Source organism: Embiotoca jacksoni, unplaced genomic scaffold (assembly GCF_022577435.1).
Source record: "Embiotoca jacksoni isolate LCO1_2020_lvr unplaced genomic scaffold, fEmbJac1.0.p SCAF_14, whole genome shotgun sequence".
NCBI lineage: Eukaryota > Metazoa > Chordata > Actinopteri > Embiotocidae > Embiotoca > Embiotoca jacksoni.
The window spans coordinates 6,871,629-6,884,850 of NW_027185274.1; the positions used below are offsets into that span (position 1 = coordinate 6,871,629).

Genomic DNA, 13,222 nt, shown 5'->3' on the forward strand with positions numbered 1-13,222 from the left:
GCTACGTATGGCTCCAGTTGTATATGGTTGAAATGAAATTATTTATTTGGTTTTCTTTTGGTTTCTTTCTCATTCTCGCGTAATATAAGCAGGATTCAGCTGAAATCGAGGCCAAACTGACATGCTGTCGAAACAACACTGGGCTTTTCCTTAAACTGGAATTCATCATTGTTTCTAATATACAGCAAGTGGGTCCTACGTCAGTCACAAGGCACATACACCTATAGATGGACAGCAGTGAAGTTATGTTTAAAAGTGACAAGAAAATCATGGAAGCGAGGGATGAATTTAGCAAAGTAGGTTTATTAGAATGGTTGTATTTGCTAATCTGGTTTCGGTTTATTTTTGTTGTTGTTATGTGCTGTATAAGGATATAATGCAGTGTTTGAAACTGCATATTTTAAGGGTTTTGATAAACGCTGGTTGTAAGAAAACGATAAAAAAGTAAACTTGTTAAAAGTGGAACTAAATTAGCATAAAACCAAAATCTGCTAAAACAATAACTGATTGTGAAAGCTTAATAAGAAAATATAGCCTATTACTCTCTACAAATATCTTATTGTACTTCTGAACAAATGATCTGTTCATGTAGCAGTAAAATCAACTCAAGTGAATCCCACTCTCTAATCCGCTCTTTCATTCTCAGACAGAAATTAGTACAAAATAAACACAAACTCAAACATCAGTTTTATTCTCCAAATATACAGAGCAAAAGCATCATAGATTCACAGACCAGTACAGTTAAAATACAACCTTTTTTCATTTTTTTTCTTAGATACAGAGGTCCACTGCCTGAAAATAGTGGTTTACCCAAAATAATTTACATGTTGTCTTTTTATTACAATTACTGTATGTTTATTGTTCACTATACAAATTCTTGAAATGACCATCTATGTTAGGTACTTTTTCCTGACCCGCGTCTCGTAGTATTTGCAACTCGTTTGCGTTATTTGGAGTACAGAACAATTCAACCAATCACAGAGCAGCGTACTCATTTGACTTTCAAAGCCTATTTTCTGCGACACTTTAAATTTTCTTACGTGACTCATTGTACACTGTGTGCTGCGAAACAAACCACACAGATTACCAATGTGCCCTGCAGGCTGAAGCAAACTCTGAGGATTATTTGCAAATACTATTTAGTCCAGGCTTTAAGCTCGTATGTTATTAAAGTCCTAACAAGGTATTGATCGGTAGAAAAGAAAAAAAAGTGAGAGAGAAAGAGAGAAACAGAGCATTTACACATTAAGAAAGGCTTGCTATGATCAATTCAGGGTTTCAAATGGCACCTTCTCTAATGTGCTGCATCATGGACAGTAACACCTATCATACACTGATGGACACTTCAAATAGCCTAATGTAAACCACCCTTTGCAGGCATATGCAAGTTGTTGACAGTACTAATGTTCAGCATTTTTTTTTTTTTTTTTTTTTTTTTTTTTCAGTTTATTCAGACCAAGCATTTCTTTTTTTTTTGTGTGTGTGTGTGTGTGTATGCAGTAAACAAACCCAAAATAGCAAGTGGACAGAGAGACCATGACGACAACCCACCCACCAGTCTTCACTTCGCACGGCTTGTAACCTCTGTCTCTCACCTTAGGAATGTTCTCATCCAGTGTATTACAGGCTGGTCTTTAGCATCTCTGAATAATAGACTATCCTGCATCCTCTGCTCGGAAAAGGGGTTGCTCTGTTTTATCAGGGAAGGGCAGCAACCCCTTGTAATTGTTCCGGGTCTTTGTGTTTATTCATCTGTTATGCCTTGGCATCTGTGCAGCGCTTGCAGCCAGGCAAACAGGCGCCGCCGGCACCAGCCGGTGAGGCGTTCACAGGTGAGCTGGGGCAGACTTTGTCCCCACACGGGCTTTGATTCCCAAAGACTGACATGGCACTCACATCCTGTAGTGCTCTCGTGCCCGCTGTAGCTGTTGCCACTGGGGAGGATGGGACAGAAGGCTGGCCAATCAAATATTTATCTGTTTGCTGCGCAGTGTGCAGATTCTTTGGACTGGGAAAATGCATTATGTTTGGATCAGTGCAGGAGCTGCATCAGATAGAGAAAACTGGACCCTTTGGACGGGACAGCAAATTTGATTTAGTTTTTTTTGGGAAAGGCACGCTGAAAGCGTGCACCACAGGAAGTTTTGAATTGAGAACATTTTGGATGCTGTGTGAAACTAACATAATACAACATATGCAAATTATAGAAATTAAATCTAAATCTGTCCCACCCCAAACGAGATCACACTGTAATTGAATGCTGCTGAAGCCAAAGAAAGAATTTAATCCTACACTCATAAAGGTGGATAAAAATAAATCAAAAGTGGCACAGACATACTTGACAGTCATCATGGTGGCGAATGCAATATATTGCTGGGCATCTGGGCATCTCTCAGAGGGGCTGAAAGTATAATAACCTCTTACTACGTCTCACTTCAAAGCTGTCCCAGCTAAGCTTAGCTTCTCGTCCTATAGCCTCACGTGTGCTCGGTGTACCGAGTGTCAGTTTTCCCTGTGAGGATCTGGTGGAAAGAGAAAACTGCTCACCCAAGCCTTTCATGTAATTTGTGAGAAACAAGCAAGGTTGATGAAATTTTTGGAAAAGAAACAAAGAGAAAACGATTGTCTGCCTGTACAGTTTTGATGCCATGTGGATTTGTTGAGCTCTAATATAGTGAAATCTGAATGAGAAAGAAACAAAAGCCAGGAAAAAAAAATTATATACAGAGAAAGACAGCATTAGAGATTTATATACAGTCTGCTAAGTGCCAAGCTGGATTATCAGCGTTGAAACAGAGCTTTTTGTCTTAAGCTGTACAATGGGCGCCAATCCATTTGTAAAATTAGAGTCCAAACCACTGCCACTCAAGTGGAAAACTCCATTCAAATGACTTGAATATAATCATATGTAAAGTGCTTACAACAACAACAACTTGCTTTTGTTAAAAAATATCGTGCTTGGTTTTTCATGGACCGAGAGGCAGATTTCAGAGTTTCAGGCTGACACAGGATCATCCTAATCGACTGCTGCACGACAGTCTGAAAAACTACCTGATCTGATAAAAATAATTTGTAACCATTTATAGTTTGTGATATGTTTTTGTTTGACAAAGCAAAGTGGACACTGACTTTGTCAGTTGTTGTTTTTAGGTCCTATCTTACAACAATTTGCTATTATTTTCCAGGAAATCCTCTTTTATCTTTTAAAGAACTGATCGAATAACAAACAAGTTGATTTTATAAAATATGGCTGGAACAGACCTTGAAGGTCCACAGACATATGAGGCTCTTGATGGCCAAAAACAAATGCAATGTTGTACTTGATGCAATTGTATCGGTTATAGAAATGATCTGTTTACCATAAAGGGTTGTCTTTATCAGCCACAGCCTGCTTTGACAACATACAATATGCGGTAACACCCCGGTGTGTGGTGGCATCGAGGGTCAAATATACTATATTTTTGTCCAACAGCTTTACAGTAAGTGCCGTGCACAAATTTGTACTAAATTTCCCAATGTTCTGTACTACGAAACAGCAAAACCCTGCCCTCTGTCACTTTTGTTTTCTGCAACCAAAAATGCACATTGCGTGACACTGTCGACAACAGGTTCACTTTGAAATTTCCCGGTCAGTACGAGTGTTTGTGTAGCCGCGAGTTAAATCAACTACTCTGTCTCTACTCTTAAGTAAAACAAACACAGTGTCAGTGATTAAATAATAAATCCAATTCCGTATATGTCACATACAGTGGAGAACGAAAACAAAACGGCGCACTTGAGAAGCATTGGCTCGCCGCTCCACGGTAGCCAAAGAACATGAGCAGCGGACGGCAAAAATAAAACACATTTTCTGAATTGGCTCGTCACGTCCCTTGATGACCAGCACGATCACAGGTAGGCATACAGTCAGGATGCTCCAGCGTCAACAGTGGCATTGACAATAGCGATGGGATAACCACACGGTAAGAAGCGAAAATATAATGTTTACATTTCATTCAGCAGTTACCCTCAAGTACATTGTTGGTAATATGTGGCATCGGGAGGAGAACCTCACAAGTACGACGCGTGTCGTAGTTTGTGGGCTTTCCTGCTGCGCGCCCCGGAGCTGGATTTGGCGCGGTAACACCACAGCGGATGCAGCTCTCCGTCGGCAGGTGAGCCGATAGTGTACGTCTGTCTCACTTAGTCAAAGGTTGCGTTGACCCAGTTCAAACAGACCCTCAAGGCAAAGCAGATATGGACAAGAAGAGGCGCTCATGTCTCATTTAGAGTCATCCATGAGGGAAATCAGTCAGAAATTAGACGCTAGAAAAGAAATTACAGTCACATATGTACACTGATATTCTTTTATCGCAAAGTGTCAAAGTAAAATAATGACTCAGGGATTTAAAAAGAGATCTCAGCCCCTTTTTATCTGCTCAGCTCGGTGGCCCAGATACGGCTGCGGAGAGGAAACGCAGCCATTCTTTTCAGCGTCTGAGACGTCTGCGGGCACATGGAGAAGGTTTTCTTCCACCTACACGGGGGGGGATGCGTTTCAACCAGCTGAGCTTAACGCACAGTGTTTGATAGGAAGGTGTGAGTGGGGAAAAGTTACCGCTTTAACAACTGAAAACCACGTGCACATTCATTTTTGTGCTTCAAACTACAGGAGAGCAGCAGGACACTGGCTCGGACTCATTATGTGTCAGTGTGTGCCGAGTTTTCATTCAGAACAACAATCTCAGTTTTTCTGAATGACAATCTTCAAAAAGTTAATTCGGTCCATGCCAGGGGAGCTGATTGTCACACAAAGTCTTGTTCTCCTGCCCTCTGATCTGCTAACAATCTCACTGCAGAAACCAAGCATCGAAAGTTCAAACTTGTGCCGTGTCTGTGTTGGCAAATAACCTCTCGGTGGCACAATTGTAACGTGGGTTAAAAAAAAAAGAAAAAAGGAGGGAGTTGATGAGTGAAGCTTGAGGGAAATATAAGGCTTCTTGATCCACTTTTTGGGACGTGGAGAAGCAAGTCACATGGTGCATTAAAGCCCACTTGCTCTGGCATCCTCTGGCATCCGTAGGAAACACCTTGTAACAGTGTTACTTGAGGGGCTCCTGGGAGCTGATTCTCTCACAGTTTTACAATCCTGGCTGCTCTCCGCTCAAACACCCTCCCTCCCTTGAGGTCAGACGTGGGTCTGCATGCGCTTCTGGAGGGGCCGGGTGAGGTCTGAGTTCTGCGAGGAGGACTGGGAATAGTGTGAGGAGGAGGAGGCTGACGCCTTGCTGTCTTTGTCGAACTGCACATAGCCATCCGGCTTGCTATAGCTGCTGATGCTGCTGTCGCACTGCGTGTCGATGAAAGAGCTGGAGTCGCTGAGCGAGCCGCGCTGGAACTCCCGCTCGCACAGCTCGATGGAGCTGCTGCCCATGCCCAGCACGAAGCGCTGGCTGTAGTCGTACAGCCGGTTGGGACCTGCTCCCAGGGTGGAATAGATGTTGGTGAAGGACATGCCCGTTGGTACCCGCTGCTTTCCCAGGGTACTTGTGTTGGTGGGGTTCCTCGCCTCAGTGGCCTGATTCCCTGCCATGGTGGGCGTGTGGTGCTCCTTGAAAGTATTGACACTGTAATAGCCATTTGTAGGGTCCTATTTAAAAAACAAAACAAAAAAAACAACATTATTATCATACTATATCTTTTGTAATTGTTTTTCTAGACTATGTGTAATACCAGAAAAAAAAGAAGAGAAAATGAAAAAGAAAACAATCGCCTTGTTTATATGCGTTTACCTGTATTCTCCTCAAAGCTCAACAAGAGCCAAGGTCAAACAGGCGGTAATTACCATTGAAATTGCTGAATAAATAGGGAAACAGTCTGCTGTGTACACGGCAAGGAAACCAAAAAACCCCACTAGTGAAGCTGAGTGCAAGGATTTAGTCAGCCCCCATGCTAACCTTAAAATCATGTCTCTTGCTAATTAAGCGGGCCCTGATGATTCATGGCTTGCCATCTTACGTGTCACTGCAAAGTTCACTACCATACCAGCTTTAATTGGACCTAAATGGATTGCAGTGTTTGTATTTCCATGTATGCACTGAGATGGAGGCTACATTTGTGCCCCTTGTTTGTCTTCCCAGCTGCAGGCACTGTGCTGTTGCTAAGGCTCCAGTTAGGGGCATGTGCATCTTTTTTTTTTTCATGTGTCTGTGCGAATGGATGTGAATGTCAAGCATAGGGAGCATGGTGGCAAATCCCCAAAGATAATGGGGACATAAGAAAGACAACCTGAGGAGATCCTCGTTATTCTTGTCATTATCAGACAGCAGACGCAGAGATTGTTTGAGTCTGGCCTTTATCTCTTGTTCAGTCTTGCCCTCTGCTCTCACCTCATGCATGCTGTCATTAACTTGGATAAAAAAAAAAAGAAGATCTGGCCTCAGAGGAAGCAGGTAAGCAGGTAAGCAGCTAAACACGAGAGGCCCATTCCTCGGAGCCAGTGCCAACAATTGTTTGGACAAAGGGACAAAACGAACAGCACGGAATTCATTTTTGTGACACTAACAAGCTCCAGCAAGATGAGTGTGAACCTATTGTTCATATAGGGTCAGGAGAGCGATACAATCTCTGTTAACTATTAATTGCTGTTTGAGAAATTTATCCTCAGTCGCGCTGACAAGACTGCAGGTCGGAGGTGGAAAAAACACCTGCTGAGGTTAATCCGCTGTGCTTGATTCACCAGTGCATTTACCTGAATAGCAGGGGGGTTCGTCTTAAGGGGGAGTAAACACTTTCCCACATATTTAAATAGCTTTAACCGACGCTTATGTAAAGAAAAAAACAATTCGATTTTCTGCAGCTTTGGAAAAACAAGCGTCTTCTGTTTATTTGCCAAAGACGAACAAAACCCCTCCTTGACACTATTGACATAGAACAGTGTAATTGTGATTACGTCTATTTAAAGTCTGATGAATTCACAACACGTCATTTGAAAAAAATGGTAAATCGGAACATTTTCTTTCTCTGAATACAGTTTTCAAAACTGTTATTATTTTCCTACTCTTGATGACATGAGCAGGGATATGATTGAAGGGCCAAGAACATGAATGAAGGAACCACAATATTGAGATTTTACTTACAATTTCTCCCCTCTATCTGTGATCCCCAAATTTACACGTGCAACACTGGTGGCGTGCAAGACCATTGCTGAGAGGCTTAACAATTGCACGCCAACTGGACCGAATCCAAATAAATTGTCATTTCATTTCATTTTGTTGCGGTCATTACATACACAGCACACCTCAATAATGTAATAGTGTAAAAATGAGCTGTTAATCATTATAGATAATAACATCTATACATTTCTAAAATATACAAATATTTTAGAAATAAGATATACGCTTATCACGTAGGGTGATGTGACGTCATGTCAAATATAACATAAAGCTAACACTAGCTCGACGCAGTCAGATTCGGACTCTAGTGAAAGACCACAAACAGCTGTTTCTATGCTCCCGTTTCTATGCAGCCTGCCTGAGGCTACTGTATGGTTAAATCAGTGATTTTTATTGTATGTAAAAAGTTGTTGGTATCTGTAACGGGAAGTAGTACTTAAAAAAAAAAAAAAAAAAAAAAAAAAAATTCTGAAAAGTCTGGGACCCTCTGACCTGTCTGAAAAGGCACATAAGATAGCATTGGTAATTTATGTAGAGAAAACAAAATTCTGAGCCATTCAATCAGAAATATTAACACTGTAGCAAGCAATGAATAGAGTTTTTGTGGTAGTGACAACAGTGGGAAAACAGTGCTACACAGAGCAGACGGTGGCCGTGCCCCACTTGAAGTCGGCCTCTCATGAACTGAGGGGAGTCTTAATACCAGCCTCTATACAACCTACAGAATCGTGTGCGGATCATTATCGCGGGAGTTACAAGTGGTTAAGTGCCTTCACATGCGATGGGAGAACTAAAAGCTAAGTGCCTCCTCTGTACAGACGGATCCATTCATTGCCATGTAAATGGGCAAGCAGCAATAAATAGCACTGAAGTCAGTTTTATTACATTCACTGAATCCTGGCTGCCTGTGGATGAGAGACACTGGGTGTGACCACACTGACATTTTAGTCTCTCATATGTACCAACCAGCCTGGATATAAGCTCCGAAAGGATTTGGGAGCAGGACTATTGATATCAGAGGACGTACACAGGTATTACACAGTGGATGACGCTGATCCAATAGTGGACAGAGTATCCGGGGTCAGACTCGTATATCATGTTTCTAAATATAGCACCATTGTCTCTCGTTACCTGCCACCAGAAGGACTGTGACTCACACTTGGTCTTTCTCACATTTTGACGGTGTCACCGCCAATTAAATGGCGATTAAAATCCGCCGCACACTGCAATAGGTTGTAAAGATTACACACTCGTTAAAACAGCCCATTCCCATTCACTACAACTCTGTGTGGTATAAATATAAACGGAAAGCAGTCACTGACAACTTGAACCACCTTCGATGAGAAACAAATAATGAAATCAGAACTGTAACAGGAATAATTTTTGCCTCTGGACTTATCTTTGGAGAAGTCATGTGTAGCAGGAGAGGGATTAATGCTATTCAGCTATTTTGGTTCCAGAGTTAAAGACCACTAACTAACTCGCTCTCTCTCTCTTCCTCTCTCCCCCTCTCTCGCCACCCTTTGACTCCCGTTCTCCCGCGTTTGTGGCTTCGTACTGTCATTGCTCATGAGTCGTACCTTAATGTGCTGGTACTCCTTCTCTTCCTCTTGTAATACCTCCAGCTGCTTCAGAACAGATTCCTGCTGGAACTCTCCTCGTTCAACCTAAGCACAAATCATGCAGAGTATACTAAGAGTCTGTAGTTTTCCGAAAACTCTTCCGCTCAGAGTAAAAAGGCATTTTGACACGCAAGGGTTTAACTTTCATCACTCGTTCTTCTTTTTTAATATCAGTCAGACATGCTTCACCTTCACTCAGGGCTGGCAGCGTGCATTAATAATTTAACCATTAATATCTTTTATTTATCTTTACAAAATGCAGATATTTTTTTTTTTTTTTTTTTTTGGAGGTAGCTAAGCTCATCTCCCTGTACTGACATCAAGCGTAGACTGTGTTAAGTATTTTGAAAAAAAAAAAAAAAAAATGTAATCCAAGAGCTCCAACTACAAATAGCCAAGCCCCGGAGCTAACGGCATGAAAACCAAAACACTGGTTGAGCTCTAAAGAGGAAACAGTGCCTTGCGTGTCCGGGAGGCATGTAGATACAGATGTACACCCACTGTAGGATTACCCAGTATGCATCAGCATCTCTGTAGTTAAAATGTATTGGGGTCTGTTCTCCTCATAGGACCAGTGGAAGCATGTTGATAAATATAAACCCCACGCCTCGACAGCAGCACATATACAATCTGTATGCCTCTCTGTACTTCCATTACTCATGAAATAATATATTCCACAGAAAATAAGCCATGCCAACTGTAGAGTACATTCATTATGTAGCTGTCAGCTTTAAAAGGACATGCAAAGAAGAAAAAAAACACATAATTGAGATTTTAATCCTGAAAACAGGAACTAGAAGAAATAGTATGTTGTGACACTCACACTCACCATCAGTTGTTTCATGGAGGTGTGTTCTTCGTTCTCTCGGGCTGCGTTGTGATCCTTGTGCACTATCTCAACCCGGATGTCATTTTTTGCCGACACGACTCCTTTCAGATCTGGCAGAAACAGACGTCACATATATTTTAATAATCTGGGTGAACACCAGTCTGTATTTGTTGACATTATAATTTCCCCCCAGTGCAGTTTGCAGTATTACAGAATTTAGCAAAGATCCCTAGGTTTGCTTTGTTGGACGACCCCCACCCCCACCCCCCCCCTTTCCAGAAAACAATATAAAGCATTATTAATCATTTGTTCCCTGCCAACACAAGATTATCTGTTTTTCTGCATATATATGCAATCTCGCACAGCCTTCCACGGTGACTCATTCTGTTTGGGACAATGCGGATGTTATACTGTCATATAACAAGGTCTTACTTTCTGTCTTAATTTTGCTTGCAAGTTCTCTCTGGTGAGCACAGATGGAGACGGGCAGTGAGGGCATAACCAGGTGCGCTTCCTCTGTAGTATACAGACAATAGACATGCTGAAGGGACCAGTAGCACAGTGTGGTTCTTGGATAGAGACAGTGGCTGACTGCCTCTAACCTGAGTCACTTTGTATATGGGTGGGTGGCAGTGAACATAGCGCAAGGATGTAAATAGCCTCAGAAGCGAATGCAGCCAGACTGAGATTGCATGAAATGATCCCTTTATCACAATCTGGCTATCTGTGCACCGCAAAAAGATGTCCATCTCAACCCGTGATTTCATCTTGTATGACTGTAAGCGTGACACTTTGTTCCAGAACTCTTGGCAGAAAATTCTTGCAAGTGCTGGCGATGTCTTCATGTCTTTTTAATAGATTTTGTCAAATTTTTTCAACCTTAGAAGTAGATCTTTTTTTTTTTTATTGCTTAAATGGACACAACACCTACATTTGAATAGATGGACATTTTTTTGTGTGTGCTCGGGGATAATACTGTACTTTGGCATGCATGCTTCAGTGCATATAACATGGGAGAGGAGACGTACTTCTCTGGGAGCGCGTGCAGCAGAATGCTCCGATGGTACCCATGAGGACAATGAGGGCCACGAAAGCTCCCACAGCAATGCCAATGATCACCGCCACCGGGAGAGATTCTGCAGAGAGCAACAAAAAGACATGTCCTTCTACAATAACATACCACAAACATCTCACATAACCATGGTACTCAACGCAGGTTGTTTGACAGGAGGCTCTTTTCAGGCACACACACACCAGCTCTCCTCACCTCCTGTCTGCAACAAACAGGAACTAAAAGGAGGTATGCTACATTTTGGCCCTCTAAGTAACTTTGACATTTAACACATCGGCACACAGCCGGGTAACAACAACACACAGGCGCAATGCCACGCAACATTTTTGCACTGTGTGTCCAAACAACCGTAAATTCAAATGAAAACAAATTACCAAACCTTTTTTGTTATTAAAGCGGATAAACATTTTCCGACAAATATCATTATCGTATTGTCTAATAATTTACTCTCATTTAGGCTAATAGAAGCCTTTCACTGAGGGCTTTTATTTTCCTTGACTAGAGTGCAAGAGTGTGCGCATTTGTTAAAGCATAATCATGCTTTGTGTGTTCCTGCATGGATGTTTCCCACTAGGAAGAGACTAAACCAGCAGGCGTGTATCTATACGCTGTTCCAGCAGTAAAGGTCCTCATTAAAACACACTTTAATGAGAATCTGAGTTACCAGCCCACATTTATGACCTTCTTGCATTTTAAACAAATGCAAACAACCCAAGTGTTCTTCCTACACCATTAAAGCCTATTTAATGTCTTCATTGATCAATGTCACTTTCACATAAGCAGCTTATAATTTATCATTTGCGATAAGTGGATAGAACACAGCTTCCCCCTACGGTAGAAGGGAAAAGGTCACACATAAAAAGTATTCATATTTGGAGAAAAAAAAAAAGGTTGTTTTAAGTTTATCTTCTACATAATGAAAAGAGGAGGCCCAGTGTATTTCATATTAATTGTGCAGTTATATGGGGTCACCAGTTCAAATTAATAGAGGGTTTCACTTTACATTAACCAAGAAAACTAATTTGTGAGGAATTTATCAATGTCCTCATCACATTCACTGGACATCAAACATCTCAGAATTTAGGCCAGTCGCTGTAACAACGTATTACCATCCTGCAATTGCAAGTCAGTAAAATGTCACATTTTAACGGCTTGCTTTGAATAGAATATTTTTCTAAATGACGTCTCTGTGATTAAAACTGCTGTATCAAAATATATATTCACCATATAATATGCTAAAATATATCTGTCCATCAATTATGTGCAACTGAGATTAAATGCCTTTATTAAAGATTTTTCATATACTAACACACGCGCTCACATACAAAGCACATTCACACTAAAACTCACATAGTACAATTTACCGTGACAACTCACAAACACTGGACTGGCACAAACACAGTGACGCACACAAAACACAACGGTTTGGTCACGATCTACTAGCACTATGTAGAAAACCACAGTCACGTGATTTGAAGAAGAGGAAGGTGGAACCTGTCGGACCTTGGCTCCCACCTTGTTCCTTAAGGCGTATGATCTCGGTGTCTGAGCCAAAGCTGTTCCACGCCGTGCAGTTGTAGATGGTCTGGAAGTCGGCTGGGACGATGTTACTCATGGTCAGCGTGGAGATGACTCCCTCGTCCGTGTTTACGGTCTCTACGGTGTAGCGGCCGGATGTCCCAGACTCCAGCACAGTTTCCTTCCACGACCAGGCCTGAAAAAGAAAAAGTGGTGATATGTACTCTGGCAAGTTTTGGACAGACTGTGGAGAATTTAAAAATAAAAAGATTGGATCTCTGTATTGTTTGTATCTTGTGTTCATAAGTCACAGAAACATGCAAATGACTGTAAACCCCTTTACCAATACAGGGTTTAACACGTATACTATGCTAACAGTATGGCTCAATTGAAGACAATATCAGCCTGTCATTAGGTTCACCACATTGGTCCACTATAAATATCTCAACTATTATTGGCGGTGTTTCTATTTAATTGTATGGAACCAGTCACGCTCCTCACAAGACAAACTTTGTTGGGTAATACTGACATAAAACCTCATTTCTACAGTTCCTTATGTGATTCTGTGTTAACATGTCTGAAGCTTGCAGGACATCTACACATGTTTAGTGACTTGTTCAACTGAGCCAACTTTGAGCCTGATTAAAGCTGCTTCATGTTATGGCAGCAACTCAACAAGGGACCTAGAGCCAAATGTAAAAGGTGAGCGAGCCACCACGCTGTGGATCCTCCTATCAGTGGGTGCTTGAGTTGGCTGGTAGGTGTTACTGTTGTAATGGCTTAGACCTGATCATTATTTTATGATCTGTGTTCTTGGATTAGACGTGCACCGGCCTTGAAGAGATGAACCCAGTACTCTACAACAACACAAAGGTCGTTTGGGATGTTTTGTTCTGTTATAAGATGAGTTACTGATATCAGTGCACGGACATTAACTCATGCTGTTCGTGAAGAGCTCAGAGACGTCTCAGAGAAATATTAATCTGTGGGAATACACTGAGGATGTTCTACGCTGTTGTCGCTGGTT

The 13,222-nt window shown here is 41.7% G+C and overlaps 1 protein-coding gene across 12 annotated transcripts in view; it reads right to left on the reverse strand.

Annotated features, from left to right (window-relative positions):
• Window positions 1-675: 675 nt before the first annotated feature.
• The window catches only part of kirrel3b (kirre like nephrin family adhesion molecule 3b), a 159,730-nt gene continuing 147,183 nt past the window's right edge, over window positions 676-13,222 (reverse strand). For 3 of the 12 annotated variants that reach the window (XM_069147682.1, XM_069147681.1, XM_069147684.1), the window contains 6 exons: window positions 12,181-12,391; window positions 10,634-10,741; window positions 10,038-10,121; window positions 9,600-9,715; window positions 8,735-8,821; window positions 676-5,629 (listed from right to left, as the gene is read on the reverse strand). In XM_069147682.1, the coding sequence (XP_069003783.1) occupies window positions 5,168-5,629; window positions 8,735-8,821; window positions 9,600-9,715; window positions 10,038-10,121; window positions 10,634-10,741; window positions 12,181-12,391 (1,068 nt within the window). In that variant the 3' untranslated portion in view covers window positions 676-5,167. The remainder of the gene's footprint in view (window positions 5,630-8,734; window positions 8,822-9,599; window positions 9,716-10,037; window positions 10,122-10,633; window positions 10,742-12,180; window positions 12,392-13,222) is intronic. The other 9 variants (XM_069147686.1, XM_069147688.1, XM_069147689.1 and 6 more) reach the window with 6 other exon arrangements.